At 46.4% G+C, this 23,964-nt stretch overlaps 1 protein-coding gene and 1 non-coding gene across 2 annotated transcripts in view; both read left to right on the top strand.

Moving 5' to 3' along the window:
• Positions 1 to 23,964, top strand: part of LOC142574925 (uncharacterized) — a 60,306-nt gene that overhangs the window by 31,511 nt on the left and 4,831 nt on the right. Inside the window, exons 2-3 of the mRNA XM_075683917.1 lie at positions 177 to 465; positions 13,385 to 13,528. Coding sequence (XP_075540032.1) covers positions 177 to 465; positions 13,385 to 13,528 — 433 coding nt within the window. The remainder of the gene's footprint in view (positions 1 to 176; positions 466 to 13,384; positions 13,529 to 23,964) is intronic.
• TRNAL-UAA (transfer RNA leucine (anticodon UAA)) lies at positions 19,986 to 20,058 on the top strand. The gene has a single exon. It is a non-coding gene; the product is annotated as a tRNA-Leu (tRNA).

Genomic DNA, 23,964 nt, shown 5'->3' with positions numbered 1-23,964 from the left:
AGTGCGCAGCGGGATCACTGTCCTGCTCTTATCACTACAGTCCACACCACTGTCTATCTTTGCGCCTGTCGTGCATTCAGATAACGTTCCCGCACATTGCCAGAAAAAATTCCTGAGGTGCTCTTCTGCTGACTGCTATAGCACCAGTGTGCATGCTACGCCGGTGCTCCTCGCAGGAACCTTGCGATGAGCCGTTACCACTCACCGCCTGGTGCGATGATGCGGAAGAGAACAAAGTTGCTGCAATGACGCCGTCCGTCCAGCTGCCAAGCGCCAGGAAAGGCGGGCCTGACGGTTGCCGGAGCTGGTTCATCGCCTCGTTATGCTTCCTGGTGAACCTGCTGTTTTCCTCGTTTTTCCGCTGCGGTGGACTTTTCTTCACTTCTATGATGAGCACGTACCAAGCGACAAGGGCACAAGCAGCCATGCCGCTGGGTGCCTACTGCGGCTTCGTCAATCTTTCGGGTGAGCACCTTGAGCAGTGATAACTCGCGTCAACGGCTCACGCCATTTCTCCCGTGTATGTTGCTTAGTCGGTATTTACTCTTAGTTTCATTATCATGTTTTAGTTCTGCGAAGCCTTGCACGGGGACTGTTATCGCTTTTTGCCGTAAGTCATATTTCTTGTTTAATGAAAAGGACCTTCATAAGATGCAAAAGCGGCGCCTTGAGCGGCGCCATTGATCAGTGTAATAATATTATTGTTGTGCTCCCTGTTGTTGGAGTTTTTATGCTGTTACTTCGGCAACATAACTTGATATACAATTAAAGAGATAACGCCTCAGCTGACTTTTACCTCTGCAATGCTCAAGGTATAAGTGTGTCTCGTTTATCATTTCCCTTGTGCGTTCCGATAAGTTTCATCCGCCACTAAACGGCCTCTCTTTCATCTCTGAGGCAGAGCTCCTCCAATGGCATTAATGAATTCCATCGCTTTTCTTTCAAGCGTGGCGATTATATCGCTCTATATAATTTCTTGTCCACGTCCGATTGGTTACTGGTTACAGACAAAACCAATGTTCATGACCGAGTAGATCAATTTACGAAGCTTGTTTTGAGTATTATGCGGAAATGCGTACCCCAGTAAAGCCCCAGCGTTCTAAATATCATCACCGGTTCTTGTCTGAGCGTAGAAATGTCCCAAAGTACAAAGATCGCGCGCACCGTAAACCAAGAAGTATTGTGCCGAATGAGTGGAGGGAATAATTCCAGTTTTTTGGGGCTCTCTGCAAACGCCTCGATGAGCGGGATTACGACTCACATATTGCATTCTTGCACACGAGCGCCTCGGGCTGGCTTACAGAATTTTGGAAGTACATGTGCACGCGCTCTAGTAAACGCGGAGAGCGTCTTCGCGTGCACGACTCTAGAGAAGTAGAAGTCGAAGCGGCCGCCGATTGTTTTGCTACCCTTATATCCTTATATAAATCTTCATGTTTCAACGCTGGTTACAGTCAGCAGCAGGCGACCGTTCCTAGATGTAGTGCTGTTTTGCTTGATGAAAAGCTAATCAGTGAATGCCTTATGCCTTCCCTATCCAGCCACCCTGGTGGCATTCCCCTGCGCAATTATAAAAGCTTACGGCAATATATTTGCCTCAGTATTGACATCCATATTTAATGACTCTCTGAATACTTCCACTTTCCCTCAAATGTGGAAAACTGCTCTTGTTTTTTCTCCATTTGAGTTTGGTTGTAAAACCGATGTCTCGAATTATTGCCCGATTTCTCTTCTCTGCGCCATATTTAAGATTTCTCAGCTTGCCCTTAAAAGCATATTATATTTTCTTGTAACGAACTCATTGATTCAGAATCAGCATGGATTTCTACCACAAATACCACAAATCTCGCAATTTTCATCACACAGATCTCCACGCGGGTACTTCGAAGGGGGCAAGCTGACACCATTTATTGTTTCCATATCGGGGTAGTATCACGTGATTAGGAAGGCCTTGACGGCCAAATGGCAACAGACATGGGACCATTGCTTAAGCAACAAGCTACATCTTACTAAACCCGTAATTGATGAGTGGAAGTCGTGCACTCACCAGCAACGGTTCTATGAGGTGATCCTGTGCCGACTTCGGATTGGACATACACATTTAACACACAACTTTCTCCTCCGGAAAGAAAACCCGCCGACTTGCGAAAAATGCAATCAACCCCTTACATTAATACATATCCTTATAACATGTCCACAGTTTGAAACCCAGCGGCGGAAGCTTTTATACAACCTATATAATTTAAACACACCTTTACACCCTGCCCTATCGCTGGCAGATGACCCACTAGTGCCATTTACTAACCTGTATCACTATTTAGAGACAACTGGTTATTTACACGAACTATAATTCAATGCAGGTTTGCCTGCTCTAACCTTGCGTTTCCTTTTGTCTTGTGACTGGCGCAGCATGGCCTTAGTTGCCTTTGTGCCATTAAACCCCAACTAACCAACCAACCATTTATTTTGACCTCAGAAAAGCTTTTTATGTAGTTAGCCTTTCACTTCTTATGATCGAGCTTACGCACTTTATTTGTGACTCGCCATTTCTAAATCTCTTGCGCTGTCATCTTCTTCATAGATCATGTTATGTTAACGTCAATGGCCAAACCTCTTTTTCCGCTAAAACGAGCGGAACCCCTCATGGATTAGAACCACTGCTTTTTTTTATTTTTATGTATGACGTCTTTTCCTCCATTCTATATTCCTCATTCCTAATATATGCCGATGACATGAAAATTTTATAGGAAATTGAAGACGGTGGCATGCTGCAGTCTGACCTATTTTCTTTTTCCAAATCTTGCAAAATGCTGATGAGACCAAGCTCATGACTGTCACACGCAAAACAGCAAGCATTTCTTTTTCTTATTCTGCACATTCTATTCCATTGCGTGAGGTTTATGAGATCAACGATCTCGGTGTTATTTCTTATACAACTTTACACTTTTCAGCTAACGCTAAACGCGTTCCAATGCTGGGTATGCGCTCTCTTGGCTCAGTTTGTAGACTGTCGAAAGAATTCAATTCTTCTTCACCGTTCCGCAAGTTGTGCACAACAATAGGTCTTCCTCAACTTGAATACGCCCCCGCAGGGGCGACTGCGTAAGCAGACGCTTGGTGTGTTGCGGCACCACGTACCCGATCACACGAGGGTTGGACCCACCCGCGTGTAGCCGTGCGTGGCTTAGCCGTGTCCGGTGAAAAGGGGATCCTGGGGGTGGAGCCAATGCCGGGTGTTTGGACTTTTACGGCCCCTCGGCGGCGGCAACACACCTCTTTGGCCTCGGCTTCACGTAGACGGCACCCTCGGACTGACCCACCCGGGGGAAATCAGTAGTTGCCTTTTCCTGTCTCTCTGTCCCTATTACCTTCGTCTTTCCTTTACTTTCCACCTTTCCTGTCTTCTGGTTTGCTTTTACTTCCAATTTTTCCAGGCAGCAAGGGTTAGCCTTGTGTGGATAGCCAACCTTGGTTATTTCATATTTGGTTATAGTGGTAATGTCCAGCTGGCGTTTGCAGGACCTGTTTTTACAGTCCCTGTAACGTCCCCTTGTAGGGCTCCACGGTGGGTGGCTGGTGTTGTTGCCGAAAATTCAATTACTTTATGGCAACCTCCTTCCCTCCGCTTCCTGATCGCCCTCAAAAAAGGGGGCGCACAGATGAAGTATTCCAGTATTTTGGTCGGCAAAAAGAATCTTTCCCTCGTTTTCACGTGAACCACTCTGAAAAACCAGCTAAACCAGTGCGAAAAATCTCACCATTCCTTGTTTCTAAGACACTGACTGAAGTCTTTCGTCCAGGTTATAAGGCGTCAAGGATGGCAAGCGGTGATCTCCTATGAAAGCTCCGCGATCAGAAACATTATGAGAAATTGACAAAACTAGTGTCATCTGGGGAAACCCAAGTAATTGTAACCCCGCACCGTACGATGAACACAAGGCGCGGTGTTGTCTCGGAAGATGACTTGGTGGAGCTCACTGATGATGAACTCTTGGAGGGCTTCAGTGACCAGAATGTTATCAATGTTAAAAGAATAAAGATCAGGCGTGACAGCAAGGAAATCAAGACCAAACACCTTATATTGACTTTCGGCTCAAGTATTCTGCCCGAGTCTGTAGAGGCCGGGTACATCAAGCTCCGTGTTAGGACATATGTGCCAAATCCCCTCAGATGTTTCAAATGCCAACGTTTCGGCCACAGTGCGCAGAACTGCCGAGGCCGCCAAACCTGTGCGAAGTGCAGGGCCCACGAACATACTTCTGAAGCTTGCAAGAAAACTCTCCACTGTGTAAACTATGAGGGGGAGCACGCCGCGTACTCGCGGTCGTGCCCGTCTTGGAAAAAAGAAAAGGAAATTGTCACGATCAAAGTGAAAGAAAATATATCGTTCAACGAGGCACGCAGGCGGGTGACATACCTGCCTAAGATCAGCTTTGCCGAAGTGGCGCGTCAGGGGGCAGCGCCACAACGGTCTGCGGCGGCTGTCCGGCCGACATGCAGTGAGTCGGCAGTTACGCCATCTGGGCCCACGGTGGTTGCAGCTAGCGCTGCTCCGCCAACTGAGCAGATGGGACCATCGACCCCGAAGGTGGGCGCAGCCGAGGCTGCCCCAACCTCCCAGGTCCCTTCCAGCGCTGGCAACGGCCGGCGCAGCCGAATCCCTCAGGGAGCCCCATCGACCTCCGGGCTGGTGGGCGCAGGGGTCTCGCCCTTCAAGGCGGGACTCTCTCTGGTAACCTCTCGCTCGCAAGAGCACGTGTCCGGAACCTCACTAGAGGCAATGGACACTATACCTGTCCTGAAGGCGCACCAAACGCCTAAGGAGCGGCGAGGCTCCCTCGAACGCTTTAGAAAGAGCAAAACCCAGATTACAGGGCTTCAAATTATTCAATGGAACGTCAGAGGTCTCCTTAGAAACTTGGATGATGTTCAAGAACTCATCCACAAACAGAATCCAAAAGTGCTGTGTTTACAGGAAACACACTTAAAACCAAAATACACAAACTTTCTTCGACAGTATGTTACTTTTCGCAAAGATCGCGATGGTGCAATCGCATCATCGGGCGGTGTAGCCATTATACTCGACAAAGGTATAGCGTGTCCACATCTACAACTACAAACGCCCCTAGAGGCAGTGGCTGTTCGAACCATACTTCTGAACAAACTTATTACCGTCTGCTCTCTGTACATACCCCCGCATTATCAGCTCCATAAACATGAATTCCATACATTAATAGATCAATTACCCCAACCCTATTTCGTTCAAGGAGATTTAAATGCACACAGCAACCTATGGGGTGACTCTCATTGCGATGTGCCAGGTCGACTGATTGATCAGTTTCTCTTTTCATCTGGGCCATTCCTCTTGAATAGAAAGGCACCTACATATTATAATACTGCGCATAAGACCTATTCCTCTATAGACCTCAGTATTGCATCTCCCACCCTTTTACCTGATCTTAAATGGAATGTTATTAGAAATCCATACGGGAGCGACCATTTCCAGATAGTTCTGTCTACACCGAAGATGAATGAATGTCCCCCACAGTTTTCTCGGAGGAAAACTGATTGAGCCGACTGGGAACCGTTCCGAAAAATTACTCTCATATCGTGGGCTGACGTTTCTGCTCTAAGCCTGGAAGCTGCGGTTGAATACTTCACCTTTTTTCTGATTGATGCCGTGACCAAATGTATCCCAGAAACAAAGGGATCATCTAATAAGCGCCTTGTTCCGTGGTGGAACGAGGAGTGTCGTAACGCGCGTAAAAAACAGACCAAAGCATGGAGGTTCTCTGACTGCAGAAAACCTTGTTAATTTCAAGCATGTCAAATCTCAGGGAAGGAGAACGCGCCGACAAGCTAGAAGAGAGAGTTGGCAAAAATATATATCAGGAATTAACTCTTACACGGATGGGACAAAGGTCTGGAATAGAGTGCACAGAATAAAAGGTCGACAACCTTACTCGCTACCCTTAGTAATTACATCGTGAGATAGCATGGAAGACTAGGCGAACTATCTAGGCGCACATTTTGAAGGCATATCCAGTTCGTCGCACTATTCTGACACATCTCAAAGACAAAAAACAAGAGTGGAAAGGCAACCATTACTACGAAAAAGTGCAACATCTGAGGCATACCGTAGACCATTTGGTATAGCAGAGCTTCAAGCAGCACTAAACCGCTGCAACAAATCTACCCCAGGCTCTGACCGCATGATATATGAAATGTTAAAGCACCTGCCATCTGAAACAGAAAAAAACCCTTCTTTTTGTTTATAATGGTATATGGTCTTCCGGCCAGATTCCCTCTGACTGAAAAGAGGCCATTATAATTCCCATTCTGAAACAGGGTTAGGACCCTTCCTTGGAAAACAGTTATAGGCCGATAGCGTTGACAAGCTGCCTGTGCAAACTCTTTGAAAAGATGGTGAATAAACGCTTGCTGCAATATCTTGAAACCAACAAAATATTAGACCCATACCAATGTGGTTTCAGGGAAGGTAGGTCGACGACAGACCAGCTTGTCCGCATGGAAATGTACATCAGTGAAGCGTTTATCCACAAACAGCTTGTTGTATCTGTATTCCTTAATATGGAAACGGCATATGACACTACGTGGCGCTTTGGGATCCTTCGGTATCTTTCTGGAATGGGCATACGCGGCAACTTGCTGACCATTATTGAGAGCTACCTGTATGACAGAACATTTCGCGTTAGAGTTGGCAATGTGCAGTCTCGATCATTCTCACAGGAGACAGGCGTGCCGCAGGGTGGAGTGCTGTGCTGTACGTTCTTTGTTGTGAAAATGAACTCCTTACATACCATCATACCTCGCACAGTCTTTTACTCGGTATATGTGGACGATGTACAGATAGCTTTTAGGCCGTTCATTCTAAGCATCTGCGGGAGACAGCGACAGCTTGGCCTAAACAAACTCTCAAAGTGGTCCGAAGAAAATGGTTTTAAATTTAACCCCCAAAAAGGCACATGTGTTCCCTTCTCAAACCAGAGAGGCATGTCACCGGAACCCGCCATTGACTTTAATGGAGAACAACTATCGGTCAGCCTTGAACATAATTTTGAGGTATTATTTTGGACACAAAACTTAATTTCATTACCCATTTGAAATATCTTAAAGCGAAGTGCCTGAAGACTATGAACCTGCTGAAGCTACTTTCTCGAACAAGCTGGGGCAGTGACAGGAGGTGTTTGCTTAGCCTGTATAAGAGCCTTGTACGATCACGCGTCGACTACGGAGCCGTGGTGTACCAATCCGCATCGGGCAGTGCTCTCAAAATTCTCGACCCAGTCCACAATCTAGGTATACGGCTGGCAACAGGCGCATTTAGGACAAGCCCTGTGGAAAGTCTGTACGTCGAAGCGAACGAATGGTCTTTACGCCTACGCAAAACATATCTAAGCTTCTGCTACGTTTTAAAATGTAAATCGAAAAACGAGAATCCGTGTTACTCAACTGTACTTGACTTCTGCAAGACTTCACCGTAACCGCCCATCTGTTCGAGTTCCTTTGTCTGTGCGCTTAGAACCATTGGCTAAAGAAACCGGTATTCAACATTGACAAACAGTCCTAATGACTCCCACTAACCTTGCACCACCTCGGGAATGGCAGACTATCCAGTGTGATATGTCCTTCGTCGCAATAACAAAACATGCGCCTGAGGTGCATATACATTCACACTTTCTCGAACACCAGGCGAAGTACTCTTGTGCGGAGTTTTATACAGACGCTTCAAAGTCTACTTATGGTGTAGCTTATGCAGCGCTCGGACCTTCATTTTCAACGTCGGGTGCATGAAATCCAAACACCAGCATTTTCACTGCGGAGGCATACGCGGTCCTCTATGCTGTGAAACATATAAAACAAACAGGTATAACAAAGGCTGTCTTATTAACAGACTCATTAAGCGTTGTTAGTTGCATATAAAGTCTACGAAAACACAACAACTCTATCCTTAATGAAGTCTACAACCTTCTATGTTCAGCATACATGTCTAACCAAATGATTCTTCTTTGTTGGGTGCCTGGCCATATATAGAGGCCTAGAGCGTAACGAAACTGTTGACGAAAGGGCTAAAGCCGTACCTTTTTGTGATGCAAACATTAATATACCTGTACCCTACACAGACCTTAAGCCATTTTTACAGCATAAACTACGGAAATATTGGCAACGGCAATGGGACACTCAGGTATCAAACAAACTGCACCTAATCAAACCGAAGATAGGAAAGTGGATCTCCGAGAAAACGACATCAGGGAGTACTGCTGTGTAGGTTAAGAAGTGGGCACACCTATAGCACTCACTCGTATATTCTAACTGGAACTAACCCTCCGACATGCACTAGGTGTGGAAGTAGACTAACAGTCCTTCATGTTCTCGTTCAGTGCCCATTATTAGAAGCGGAGAGAAAAAAAAGTTGTTCCCTTCCTTATACTATCATAATATACCTCTGCACCCAGTCTTCTTTTAAGGCAATGACCCTCTATGTAATTTTAAATCAGTACTCAAGTTCTTAGAAGAAATTAATACCATAGAAATCATTTGGCCAGGCTATTTGTAGCACAGCCTCTGCTTAGAGGCTGTAGCTGCAATGAAATCACGTACAGAGCACATGCCTCGCACCCCTTGCACAGAAGGGCTCTGCAGAGGCACTGGTGCTGCTATAAACTAACATGTTTTAGTATCGAATCCTTCACAACGTACTTTTACAACCATAAGACTCACTTTTCATTGACCTAATTTTAATATACATATTTTACACCGTATACCGCGAATATTTTAGGCCAATATACAGCCACTCGATTACCGCCGTATTCAACGATACTAATTGCCATTCATCACCAAATGTCATGGCGCTCTTTGGCCATTTCTGGCCCTTGCGCCAAGAAACAATATCCATCAATCAACTCGAATACGCGTCCTTCGTTTGGAATGGCATTTCTAGATCCAACAGTGCCATCATAGTTGGGTCCACCGCTTCGCTAGCAGCGACACTGGACCTTCCTCTAGCACTGTTGCATTATTGTCACTACCTTTACTTCGCTGCGACGTAATCGCGCTGACCATCTATTTCCTTCCAAACTCTTTCGCGGATCCTTACCTAGCCAAAACGCCTCAGCTGTATCCTGTTTCGTATACTGCGCAAGATCACTGGTGAACATGGGCCTTTCCATGTTCCCGCCCTTCATAACCAACACTCAACCGTGCATACAATACAGAGTCCTTGTAAATTTTATTTTCCTGATCTTGATATTTTTTCATAACTCGCTGACATAGTTCTTCGCTGAGCTTTGCGTTGTTGTGTCATAGTTTGACAGATTGTTCAATTGACCTTTTTTTTTTGCACTCTCCTTGCGCCTTGTTATATGTACGCACTTGTTTTCAAGATTGTTCTTTTCATTCATTGTTTCTTTCTTTACTTATGTTCCCGTGCTGTTTTCTTCTTTTTTTTATGTATGCGTGCGCCAACACTTAGACATCATGGTTGTTCCTGGGCATGATAAATAACTTATTGATTGAATAATTATGCTTTTATGTGTACACAAACAAAATAGATGGTCACTCACACACTTGGCAGCATAAGAACTCACACCGTGTATCTGTCGGTCACTGTTCAGAAGACCGAAATTTGGCACAAGCACCGCAAACACTTGACACGTCAAATTTTGATCACTTTCGTCACCACCAGTATGGGCTCGTTGCTCATGTGTTCACCAGCAGTGAGACATTAATTTAGAGAACCACACGCCCTTTGACTACATCGCGCGCACATAAATCCGGATGGACAGCGAAATATTTGTTTTTTAGGCTGTTATAGGAATGGCTTGTGCGGCGTGGTGGTCGTCATCAGCTTCTTCTGTCCGGCCTGGCCGAAATGCCTCGCCAGCATTATCGTATTTCGTTTACCGTACATATGGGGCGCTATAACATATAACGTTATTGTAGTTTTGACATCATTCCAATGTTTTTACGCCATATTTACGCAACTGCCGACGCCAGCTCTTGCGGCGAGCCGCTAGGTTTCTTCAGCAGCGCAGTCAACAGCTATCCTTGTTTACAGACGAGCGTTTTCAGCGCCTGAAGCCGGTTTTCATGTTTCTATTATTGTGGTCACGATAGTGCGAATATTGCCTGGGGACTACGTGAATGGCGCGGGCGACAACAGGCTACAGCGTGTTTGCGGTTCTCATTCGGCTGCGATGGCGAGTTCGGAAAGCAGTGCAGCGGTCTCGGCGTCTGCCGAGGTCGGTAAATCTGTCTTGCTTAACGCGATCGCATTTCGGATGACAGAAATAGGCAACGAAGGCAATTTAGCAAGAGCACCCTTCAAGGTCGTCTGCGTCACTGGAGATGCAGCGTCACCTGCTTCACGCGTATTTTGAGTGCCGTATCGTTAGCCAAGCTTTTTTCTGCGAGATCTGCGTATTTGTACGCGTTTCGGTGGCCTGAGGCAGTGTCGGAAAGGGACTAGATGGCTTCTAGAACGAGGTACTGCGTTTCTTAAAAGGCGAGCAGCATCTTTGTGCCGTGCGCTCCTGCTACATATATGCTGCATTTTTTTTATCTTGCTTTGTCAATACAATACACAAAAGAATTTATTGGTGATAATTTATTCCGATGAGGACAATAAAAGGATTTCGTATGTTATGCCACGCTGCACGCGTCACGCAGAACGGTATAGCACTTACGTGTGTGCGTATGTTACGCAAGTTTAAGTGTTAGACACTAAGTAGGAGAAATGTGGTCTGTCTACGCTCTATCAACACTAACAACCGACGCACTCCGGAAAAAAAAAAACATTTAGGAGGTCGTGCACTATGCACGAGATAGAAGAATTAGATGTTAAATAGCGTGCACTGCCTTTACTACAAGTGCTCTACTTTCCTCCCGTTTTTTTTACGTCCCAGTCCAATAGACAATTCACAATAATTTACGTCTCCATCTATGACATCACTGAAGGGGCACCAGATCTGTTAGGAACACTTGAGCTCGCTCTTCGCCTAGCTAAGTGTGCGTATCGCACAATCATAGCAGCTCAACAACCCGCACTAACGCGCGAAAAAAAATAGGAAAAGCTAGTGAGGCATTGACGCGTGCGCATAGCCCTGTTTCTGTGAATGCTAGTCGTATACTGTTCTCTTCTTTCGCGGTCGTGAGTATTTAAACGCGGCTGATTCATGGGCATGACAAACACAGGACACGAAAACCGTCACGTTCCGAGCAGTCTTGTTCCACTCGCCGTAGGGAAACAACTGCTGCGCAGGTTTCGAAGTCGACATGCGCATTCGGTCGCTTCCTGCTCACCTTTGTTTCGTAATAAAAACGCAGTTTTATATACGGGGTGGCCTTGGTTAGCTCTCCGTTCGGAAAGGGATCCGAGCAGATCCAAAAATTTAGGCTGAGTCACTTCAGATTCCTTACCTGTGGGAATGCGAAAGCAATTATGCTGTTTATAGGCCTAGCAACGTCATGAATGCCCTCATGTTATATGGCGTCACCTCCTCCCCATTGGTTGCGCGGTCAGGTGCCCAATGACGCACGCACAAGGCACTACTTTAGTCAGCCAGAGCCGCGGAGCCGCCGTGCCGTCGGGGAAGCGTGCTCGTCTCGCATTCCAGTGACTCGACTTCGATTCGCATCCTGACCTAAATTTACCAAATTTCTGTTTTGTAACCATTAATCTACTTTGTTTACAGGAACATCACTGAGAAATATGGCGCCAGCCTGAGCATTTTTTTTTGCGTGCTTTTACTCTTTGCGCCTTCGGCCATTTTCCGTACCATCGTTCAGTCACGCCGACGGATTTTAGCCCAATTTGGCATATGTTGCGTCTGCATGAATAAGGGCGTCGAACTGCCATAAACGGCACTGATATGCAAAGCACGCACCGTAGGAAGCCGGCACGGCATGCGCGATAGCGCGTGTGGTTTACGCTTCTCGAAACGATTGCTTATCCGCGCACAAATGTTGGGCGCGAAGCCTTTTTGCGCGTAACACCGATACCGAATGGCGTTTCGCGGGCGCCGCGGAAAACTCGTACGACGAGTACGCACCACACATACACAAGCTTCTCGTGTCTCCGTGTGCATCGTAGGGCTAGTGCATGAGCATGGTTCCTCTTTGGCTGGTTGTTGGTCAAGTGAACTGCAGCACAATGCCGTGGGACGAACGCCTTTTGCCCGTACCACTTCTCAAAGTATGCCGAAAACTTGCAGCTCAGCAGATGCGGTAAGAAAGGGTCTAAAAACACCACAGCAAGTGTACGCGCACAGCAAGTACAACCATTTGCTCCCGTCTCCCGCAGGATGGAGTTCCCTACTATTGCATGGAACTCAGTGTCCAGTAGTTCCCGCCGGGAGGCAGCACCTGGTGTCGAGATTAGCGCCTCGGCTGACACTCGCGCCACCAGTCTATAAAGATGTGGTCTATATGAAGTGACCTTTCTTTCTCGGTTTTAATGCGAATAGCGCTGTCCACCGCGTCACGTTTTTCTTATCTAATTGGCTGACGAGAGGTTAGGAGAGAGCGTAAGGGTAGAGTATTTTTGTGGGGCCCATATAGCACAGTGAAAGTAGAGAAACGGATTAGAAGAGTGGTGCCGGATTCCCTGATTGGTCTGCTTCCCCTTGATTGCTTTGCGGTGGTTTGTCGACAATTGCATCAGCGCGCGCGGGATGTTAAAAATGCCGCCAGAACTAATGCCCGCTGAAGAATATTTGGCAGAGGGACGTCACGTACGTTCGAAAACAATCGGCAACGTTATACTAACGTATACAAATTTTTTACATACGCTAAGAAATCAATTCTCTCAGGCCGCTGCAAGTAAACAGTACCATAGTGATCAGGAGACATCTGTTCCTTTCTGAAGGCGCCTCCTTGCTCCTACACTCTGTCTCTGCCTATACCAAAAAATAGTTTAGTTTGGTTCAGCATAATAATGCATAATTAGTGATTACACGTCACCTTGACCTTGTCAGATTCCCCATTTTTGTGACGTCGCATAAGAGACAGACTAACTAGGCGGGGCCAGAAACAGTTTTCACCAATCGCGTAAGGCTAGTAATGAGAAAGGCATGATCGGAAAGCAATATATTTTTTTTGCCAATTCACGGCGTGATTACTGTGTGCACATGATCGTGAGATGGGTAGTTATCGCAGTTTTCACGACGTCTCGTGACAGACAGCCGAATTGGGCGTGGGTCCAGATATGTTTGACAAACGGCGGAGGGCTAACAAAGGAAATGGAATAAGAACAAATAAGAACGCTAATTGCAAAAGTTCTAATCGAGAACGTCTGATTTTTGAAATAATAATCAACCGGATGTATCCATATAGATTCTGTTTCCTGTTGCCGTCGTTCTTGTAGGTCTAGTGGCTGGAGCTCTCATACACTCATGCGGTATGAGGATCAGCGCGCTACTAGGTGGACTGCTTATGTCAGCGGGATGTCTTGCGTCAGCGTTTGCTACCGGAATACCATTCCTGGTTGTATCAATCGGGGTAATCACAGGTAAGATTCAATTCACCCTTTAAGATTGTGAGAACTTAGCGAGATGTTCTCTGGCTCACAAGGACAGGGTCTGATCGTCCACTGTAAGCACGAATTCTGGTGACAGTGGCTTACACATCACTTATATGATTTGCACAATTCTTATAACGTGCGCCTATATGCAAATGACGTGGCCATATCTTCTTCCGATAATTTGTTAAGCTACTGATCTTAATGCCGTGAAATGCTGTTTGCCACATTCTTCAAAAAGCTACTGAGCCTGTGTAAGGTGCCTGTACTTCACATAAAGTGAATCTCCGCAGTACTAAAAAACCCCAAAATTACTTAGTAATTGAAAATGGACACCCAAGGAAAACGTCTTTAACCCACTAGTCAGTGCGCTATTGGCGCTGGTTGAACTCACGCGCACGTGTCATAAGTTCTTCCTGGCCCCTTCTATACAAATTTTTAGGGTGGCCCATCCGCGACTCACAGGCGAAAAAGCAAAACATTGTGCACCTCTCAACATCAACAGAGCGACCTTTTTTATTTGACTCCATATGGCCGCATACGTAACTCCCTTACGTAACCCTATTAGTCAGTGAAAGAGCACGTACCATGTTACCACCTGACTGAAAGTGCTCTTTTATAGAATGTTTTCAAGGCTAACATGGCTCGCACGTGCTCACATGACGCAAACCGCGTGTAGGAATCCTAAATATTGCCTCTATTCTCGTACAGTTTTAAATTCCACTTCGGCGTAAACTGCAGGCTCCGGGCACGGAATCCTGCTCTCCTGTGTCATCGTGGCTGTGAACGAGTACTTTGATAGGAGACGTGGCACGGCCCTCGGAATCAACATGGCTGGTGCACCTGCAGCCTCCTTCATTTTTCCTAAAGTTTTCGATTTCTGTCTGGACGAGTACGGCTTGCAAGGAACTTTCGCGCTCGTGGGAGCACTGTTGCTGAACATTGGGCCGATCAGCGTGCTTTTTCGTAAGCCGCCCTGGATGAGGGAAAGGTACTCGAAAAGACATAAAGTGACCAGCAACAGAGCGAGTGAAGCAGACGAGCAGCAGGAGAAGAACGCAACCCGTTCTATCAGCTGCTTAAAATCGGGTTTGCAACCTCTAGTTAGCAGCAGCGACGAACTCGGATGCTGCGATCCGGGTAGCGACGACGATATAATCATTACTTATATGAAGCAGTCGACAAGCTCCAGATTCGCAAAGTTTCCGCTCTCGATTAGCCTTAATGCTGATAAGCGTTCTGTGATGAACACTCATTGGACAGGGGACATGGTAGAGACCTTAGGTACCAGCGATGCGAACGGCGAAAAGCGAAAAGCACCGTCTTCGAAGGAGGACGAACAAAGCAACGCCCGCATTACAGACGCGAGAAAAGATCACGAAGTGTGGTGTGCCTGTGTGGCCTGCGTATCTAACGGTGAATGCTTTCAGAGAACTTCGCCACATCCTATAAATTCATCAAAGTTTATTCAGGTACCCAGTACTATTGCACAGGAAAATGTGTCGGTGAGGTGTACGGAGCGCACCAGAACATCGGGAACTAACATGGAAACAAAATTAATAAAAAACACAATGCTCGCTTTTACGGACGCTCTTGTGCCAGGGGAAGATTTGAAAGGTCAAGGGGAAGATGAGACATATACTTTGAAGAAAAATTATTGCGGTGTTACGCTCCGATCAACAGAGCAAGTGTCATTGCATTTGCGGTATTCAGCGAAGGAACGTCGCAAACGATCTGTTTTGCATAGCGCTAAGGATGTTCTGTCTATGCCGCGGTTTTACGCGCACATGTTAAGCTACTTCTCTTTCTCGTTCTTTTTGGATACATTCCTGGCTGTCGCGGTTGACTGTGCAGTGGACACTGGAATTAGCAGAGTAGATGCTGCTCACGTTCTAACTTTCTTCTCTGTGACCGACACAGCTGGACGACTCTTGATACCCCAACTCACCGATTACAACATTGCATCTCCACTTGGCGTCATGACTCTTTCTTACTTCCTCATGGCCGTTATCGGCTCTGCGATGCCTCATGCCCAAACTACTGTTGTGTTTTGGATTCTTGTTGTAACGCTTGGACTTCCTGTTGGCTACGTAATGGTCGCCATGTCTCAAACTATTGCAAGTGACGTCGGCTTACACAACCTTCCCATGGCTTATGGCTTCGTAGCAGCAGTGACAGCTGCGGGAGCGTTCATGAGGCCGCTGGTAATAGGTGAGTACTCTAGCCTCAAGAACACGATGTTAAGCAAATATTCTTCACAGTGCCAATGTGTTGATTGAGTGTCTGATTGACAGAGTAATTGATTAGCCTTATGGCTCCGAAGAAGCAACAGCAATGCGAGAGCCGATGTAGTAGCAGGCTGTGTATTATTTTTCACCACTTTGTGCTAATAACGTGAAAGCAATGCTTAGTGAACAAGAGACCTTTCGTTTCGCCCTCTTCTGATTGTGCCCACACATCTAGAGATCGATTTCGCGATCTCCTGCTCAGCAGCAGGCTTCGCTATTCCCTTAGTCACCACTGTGGCTACCACATGTTAATATGTCAGTATTACCAGACGAATGCATGAGGAAGTGTAGGAGGAAGAAATAGGGGAGATCGGTAATGAAACTGCAAGGATGCGTACGAGGGATGTCACAGCTAGGCAGTGTTGATAACGTGACAAGTTTTTAGTCATCTTAAGGACTTCTTGGCATTTCTTAGAGTCCTGGGGACCTTTAAATGGCTGTTCATTAACGTAAACAGCCAGTAAATTGCCTTGGTAAAATTTTTCAAGACAGTATTATTCACTTCCATGCCTCGCTCCCGTAATAACCAAAGGGGGATGTATGCGCTTCCATTTATTTCTACTTCTCAAGAGTGGGAGTTAGAGAAGGTCTTTATTGGAAGGGAGAGCTTTTTGCCGCCATGCATATGGTCGCAGAAATTTTAACCTTCATAGGGACGGAGAAGCGGATAATATATTAGTTTACACAGTAGGATGAAAAATAAGACAAACTGAAATCAGCGTGTAAACTTGAGTCAGACGATGGCGGCAAATTTAGCCTTCTCTATCTCATGTTGGGCACATCTTTAAATCTTACCGAATAGGACAACTTTTGAAACTTATAGGAACAACGAATCGAAGGATCCGCCTTTGCTTCGCAGGGCAGGGCACAGGATCTAAGATACCACATATCAAGACGCTGATTTCTTAGGTAAAGCACTATCACCACATATTAATACCGTTTAAGGAAACCTGGAGCTTTTGTCCTTTTTCACATTCCGACTGTTGATTCGCCATTGCTACAGGTAATTTAAAGCTATGGTTTAATAATGCGAAACATGTCTAGAAGCATTTGACACATCATAAAGAGAAAATTCCAAGCAATTCGTCATAGTTATCACAATTATTGTCATTTACCGACCTTCCGCTGAAAGTGAACAGGTCTGGGCCACAACCTGGCGACTTTGACAAAGATCCCAAAGGATGCAGTGAGGCAGTCTAGAGTGCATGCAGCTAGGCCGTTAAAAATAAAAGAAAAATTGTGATGACGTTACTTGAGTTGACTTTGTAGATATCATGGAAGTGCGAAGATGGAGTTGTTAGAGCCATTTAACGCGCTTGTTCCATCATAACACATGCGTTATTAAATTGTACTGACGCATGTAAGGTACGGAGTGATTGCGATCACCATGGTTTGACATGGAACGTTTAGTGACATACATAAATATTAGTTGAGAACACAATGGCAGAATGAGAAGTTTTATGCCTAAACACAATGTGTATCACTGCTAAATGTTCGATTTCTTCTGTCAAGACAGCTTGCTTCATATATTCTGCCAAGTTTCAACTGTATGCAAAGTGCCTCGCCATGTCGACGTCTGGACTGTTAAAGATGTCAATTTGCAGCATTGATTAGCATATCAATGACTTCTATCTTGTTGATGAAAGGTTTATTTCGGGGCAAATGCCTGCTGTTTCTAGGTTAGGTAAAGTCCACTGAATGACTTTCAACTTTTTAACAGGAAACTCATAATGGCACATGTAAGGTTAATGTTAGATCCAAAATTGAGCGCACTACTCAGTATTGAATGCTTCCCCGAGAAAAAAAAATACGCAGTGAAAAGATCGGCAGAAATGTAGTCGTTACAGACATAGGTAACTGTACAATATCGAGATAGAGCCAATAACAAATAAAGAAACATCAAGGCGAGATACGCAATACCCTAGGCTGCGATAGATGTATTAATAGCTGATAAGGTCAAGCAGGCTGAGTGACTTCATGGCCGTCTCCTTTCGAAGGGAATGCCAATAAAACCATCATCATCATGCTGCTGCGATTATCATTTAGGTGCGCTGGGCGGCCACTATCACCGCCTAAAATGTGATGACAGCGTGGTAGTATAGCAGACGACCAAGCGAGCCAGGAGAGCGCCCCCCCCCCCCGCCCCCCATAACGTCACCTTATTCTCTTCTTACGTGACCTGCTTCAGAAGAAACGCAGACGCTACGAAGTTGGCCCGAGCTCAGCTCGGCGCAGGAAACGCTGTCACCGATTTACTAATAACATCGACAAGTTGCATACTCTCGCTGTCGACAGCGTTATTACAATTCACGTCAGGCGCTGCCAAAACTATCGAACATGGCGCACAAGTAGGCTTGTGCTCGAATGAACGCAGAGCTCCCGTTTCTGATAGTCTTTTTGCCATTCATGTTCATGTTTTCTGCCTTTCGGAAGTTTGGCATTATTAAAACGCGACTAACGCTCTAACAAACGGCATCGAAAATTGCGTTATTTTTACCATGAACTTCGTTATTGTCCGTGGCGTCGCTTGGTATCGCTAATCGTCATGGGCTGTTTCCACAGTATTGTCGTTGCACAGAAACGGCACTGTGAATCTAGACGCCTATGGCAATATTTCCCCGTGTAATCGACGCTGTGTAATGTTAGTAATTGGTCGGCAGTTTATTGATTGTAACGGTGAGTGCCTGAGCTTGCGTAGAGTTCAATTTTTGGCGATTGTCTCTCATTGTGGCCTGTGCAGACACGAGCAAGTACGCAAGTAGCACTTTCAATTTCCATATTCTTGGTGTGCCACTATACAAAACAAAAATGGTCTCGTCTCCACGCAACCGTACCAATGAAATACAGCGTAATTCTACAGTTATCATTTTTCGACGTAGTCCGCTTGACGTGCAATGTACGTTTTTCAGCGCTTCAGAAATTCGTGGATTTGTCGTGAGAATTATTTTGGTTTTGGCTAGCGATTTGTTCACCCAGGTTTTTGATTATTTACCACTCTGAAAATGCTTCCCTCCCATCGATTTTTTGAGCCTTCCGATACATAAAAGTTCCTGGGTGCAAGACTAGGTGATGAAACTGGGTGTTCAAGACATTCAGATTTTATATCTTGCATTGTATCAACTACTGAACTAGAAACATCGGAAGTGGCGTTTTGACAACTACTCATCGTTTATTGCTTACTGCTGGGGGAAATTGTACAATTGTACAATTGTACCATGGGCGGAAAACATTATTCCGGGGGGAGGGGGTGGCTGGGGCTCGACCATCTTTACAAACCTCACACACAGACATACACACGTGTGTGTGTGTTAGGTGTAAGGTTTTGTAACTACTCATAAAAGGCCCAGTTCTTCGAGGTCACACGAAGTTTCTTCCAGTGCAACTGTTATTAAATGTTATTGAACTTATATATATGTAGTCATATCATAACACAACAAACACTGACACCAGGGACACCATAGGGGAGGAGGAGGAGGAAAAACATTTATTTAAAAAAAAGGACAAGCAGGTGTCTTTCTGCTTGTGCGGGAGGCGTCCTTAGTCCAGGGCTCCTGCGGCTCTTGCTGTCTCCCGGGCCCGCCGCACCAGTTGCTGCTGGTTACGAGGGTCCGAACTAGTGAGCACGGCCTCCCACTGCTCGGGTGTGGGGTTAGGTAGTTGCGGGGCCGCCTTCACGTTGGGACACGCCCATGTGGTGTGATATAGGAAGGCGTAATTATTACAAAGGGGACATTTGTATGACTATAGTGTAGGGTAAACGAGAAGAAAGGGGGTTAACCGAGGGGCCCGATTATTATTAGTCATATCATGAGAAGCCAACAAACACTGACACCAAGGACAACATAGGAGAAATTACTTGTGCTTAATAAATGTTATGATATGACATGATATGACTAATAATAATCGGGCCCCTCGGTTTACCCCCTTCTCGTTTATTACATAACGAGGGTCTGCAATCCGGCAACATTGATGCCTTCAGGTAGCATATGTAGGTTTATTAACCAGTTGCCTTCACCCAAAAAGATCACGTTCTCGTGACGCCTGCGGCAACAAGGACGGTCCACGCCCGCCGCCAAGGTCTGTGAGTGATGGCGCTGGCTAACACTGGAAGGGTTCTACTAGTACACATAAATACCCAAGAAAGTGGATGGGGAAACAGCGCCGCGGTAGCTCAATTGGTAGAGCGTCGCACGTAAAATGTGAAGGTTGTGGGTTCGGTTCCCACCTTCGGCAAGTTGTTTTTTCATTCCCTTTAATTTCCATTAATTTATCGTTTCTTCATTACATTTATTAAGCACAAGTAATTTCCCCTATGTTGTCCTTGGTGTCAATGTTGGCTTCTCATGATATAGTGCAGGGTGTATTGCGTGTGGTCTGCTTAAATGAGGGTATGTGTTTGTTTGTAGTTGTCGCCATGTTACGGCGTCTTCACGTGAGAGGGTCTTGTGTGGAGGTGGGTATTGTCGTCTGTTCAATCTGTGGTGTCGTGGAGTTGTATTGTAAAGGTACGGGCTCCATGGATGCGGCCGTATTCCTCTCTTGTGGCGCCCGGGAGGCGTGAGCTCGGGCTACAGTGTGCGCACGCTGATTTCCACGGAGGGACTCGTGTCCTGGAGTCCACACTATTTCAGCGTCCGGGAATCGGGAGGCTTGTTTGAGGAGTCGATGGGCGATTGAAGATATTCTGCCTCTCGCGTAGCTACGGCAAGCTGCCTGGGAGTCAGTGATAATTGTGACGTACTCGTTGGTCGGACTAGAGGTGATGGCCAAGGCGATAGCTGTCTCCTCCGCTACGAGGCCGCTGGCAGTGCGGACCGTCATCGAGACCACCTGTTGTAAGTTATAGTCGACAACGCTGGCCTTCATGGCTGCTTTTTGGGGGCACTGCGCGGCATCTGTGTATGGTGTGGTGGGGAGACTGCCATATTTTGTCTGTAAAGTTTTTGTGCGAGCTTGGCGACGATCGGCATGATGTTCTGGGCGCATGCTTCTAGGGATAGGGGCTACCTTGATGTGCTCCCGGAAGTTGGGGGCCAGATGAATTGCTTGTTCGTGGCCTTTGCCGTGTGTGGGGTAGCCTAGGCGCGCTAGGACTGTTCTTCCTGTTGGTGTGATGGCTAGTCGTTCTCTTTGGCTTGTGAGGTGGGCGTCTATAATATCTCTTATAGTATCATGGATTCCTAGGGCTTCAAGCGTGAGTGTCGCTGTTCCCGGTGGTAGGCCGAGCGCTTGCTTGTAGGCTTTCCGAAGAAGTACGTCTAATTGATCTAGCTCCTGGGGAATCAGGGGCAAGTACGGGGCAGCGTAGGCAATGCGGCTGATTATCAGGGCCTGCACGAGCTGTATTACGTCTTCTTTCAGTCCGTATTGTTTGGTGGCGATACGGCTGACCATTCGCATGATTTGGAAGGTGGTCTGCTTGAGACGTTGGATGGTGTATGCGCCTCCGCCGTCCTGTTGTATGTGGAGTCCGAGAATGCGGACGCGGTTTACTGTAGGTATTTGTTTGTCGTCGAGGGTGAGTGTGATGTGGGGTAGTTCATTGAGTTTTCTTCGTGATTTCTGTCGAACGACTAATAGTTCTGACTTCTCCGGAGAGCACCGGAGACCACTTGTTTCTGCATATTGCTGGACGACGTCGGTCGCTTGTGGAAGGACGTCTTGTTTCTCTCCTTCGGAACCAGTGGTGGTCCAGATAGTGATGTCACCGGCGTATATTACATGCCTGATTCCTGGTATTGTGTTGAGTTTGTCAGGTAATTTCATCATAGCAATATTGAATAGGGGAAATTACTCGTGCTTAATACATGAAATAAAGAAACGATAACATAATGGAAATGAAAGTCGATGAAAGAACAACTTGCCGCAGGTGGGGAACGGTCCCACAACCTTCGCATTACGCATGCGATGCTCTGCCAATTGAGCTACCACGGCGCCGTTTCACCTTCTACTTTCTTGGGCATTTATGTTTCCTAGTAGAACCCTGAGAGCGTTAGCCAGCGCCGCCACTCACAAACCTTGGCGGCGGATGTGGTTACGCAGGGGTTACGAGAATGTGACCTTTTCAGGCGAAGACATCCGGTCAATAAACCCACACATGCTACCTTCAGGAAGCATACGTGAGTATGTGTGTAGAAGGAACACTCGGTAAAACTGGTGCCCTGGTACAGAACGGGTCAGAGCTATGAGATATCTCCCACCTTTTCAAGACTTACCGCCACGGAACCATCATGAAGGCGCGCAACCCTCCATTAAAACGAAAACGGAGAACTTTCCGGATCATTTACGCCGAATCAGATTCGGCCAGTTTCGCTGAACAACTTAGTTAAAGTCGCGTTTTCTCCTAGTTTTAGTGACTGCGTTTGGCTGTCCATTCGCTTGAGGAGTACTACATACGTGGGTGGCGCGCATTATTTATGAGGTGATCTGCGCCACATTTAAGCTTGCAGTCCGAGATGGCTGCAGTCCCTCCACGTGCGCTGTCTCCCAGCACGCCTAGCGTTATGTTTGCACTGGCGCTTATACGGTTGAAAATGCGCTCCCTTCTTAGCGGGAGACTGGTTGTGGCGAACTAACGATAAGGGACGTGCCCACAGTTTCTTTTGTCGTTGGTCTCGTGCTTTTTTTGTAGCCGGTGCGCATGGCGATGGCTACAGCCGTGGTGGAAGCGAGCTCAACGAATGTTTTCTGTTTATCGTTGTATCTTTCGTCGTGGCCATGATTGTTCCGTATAATGTCGAACAGTTCTAATTCTCCTGTAGTATAATACACCTCCACACTTGGAGTGGCGCCTAAGACCTTAAAAAAAATGCCGAGAGCCAGTGGGGCTATACTAGTCCAGGTGCGACCGAATTAGGAAGGCCCACTAATCTTCAACAAGAGACACTTTCTCACCAGAACAGTTGAACTCCCTGGTGCAATATTCGGCCACTGCCTCTCTCATGACACCTACAATTAGCCTATGGCCCTGATTCCTCAGCAGCTGCAGAGCACCTAAACAAGGCGGCGCTCAGACCTGCAACGCAGCAGAGAGTGATAAATCTCGGGACCCGGACACGCCGCCAATGGAAACTGAACCTGGCAACGTTAAACGCACGAACCCTCTTGAGTGAAGCCAGCTTAGCAGGACTCTTTGAGGCATTGTGTATCATATTATTGGCTTTAGTGCGGTTAGAAGAATTGCGAGGCTCATACAGTGCTGACTAACGACTAGACCCTCTTCTACAGAGGACTCCCAGATTCGAAGCGATACAGTGTAGGATTCCTAATACATAAGGACAAAGCGAGCAATATTGCCGAATTCTACAGCATTCACGAGATGGTCGCAGTAGTGATAAAGCTAAATAGTAGGCATAAAATAAAGGTAGTACCGTCCTACACTCCGAACTCCATTCACGATGATGAAGTAGGTCAATTTTATGAAGATGGTACTTTAGCGATGAGAAAAGTGCAACCTCGGTACACTGTAGTCAAGGGCGACTTCAATGCAAAAGCGGGGGAAACGCAGCCTGGTATACAAGCAATTGGCAACTACGGCATTGATTCTAGGAACACTAGAGGAGAGATGTTCGTTGAATTCGCGGAAATGAATAAACTCAGAATAATAAATACCTTCTTCAGGGCGCGTAGCAACATAAAGTGGAACTAGAAACGCCCTAATAGAAAAACAAGAAATGAAAGAGATTTCATACTTTCTGGCGATCCTAGCCTAGTGCAGGATGTAGAAGCGTTCGGTAGGGTGAAGAGAAGTGATCATAGGTTACTGAGGTCTAGGGTTTACCTCAATATGAAGAGAGAAATAAAAGTAGTGAAGAAACAGGCCAACCTAGATGCAGTAAGGGCAAAAGCAGACCAATTCAGGGTGGTACGTGCAAGCAAATTTGCAACCTTACAACAGAGAGATGAAGATGGCATAAAGATAATGAATGAAGCAGGAACTAGGCTGACTTGGGAAGCAGCATTTGAAGTGGGAGGTAAGGCACCGAGGCAACCAATAGGTAAGCTCTCCCAAGTAACGAAGGACCTAATAAAGAAACGACAAAGAATGAAAGTGTCCAACTCAAGAGATCAGAGACAATTCGCTGAACTATCAAAACCGATCAACAAGGAGAAGCTTCCCGTAGCATATTGGCAGCACAT

This window comes from Dermacentor variabilis, chromosome 3 (genome assembly GCF_050947875.1).
Source record: "Dermacentor variabilis isolate Ectoservices chromosome 3, ASM5094787v1, whole genome shotgun sequence".
NCBI lineage: Eukaryota > Metazoa > Arthropoda > Arachnida > Ixodida > Ixodidae > Dermacentor > Dermacentor variabilis.
Note: the sequence above shows the minus strand (reverse complement) of the source record. Positions and strands in the feature narration are given on the sequence as shown.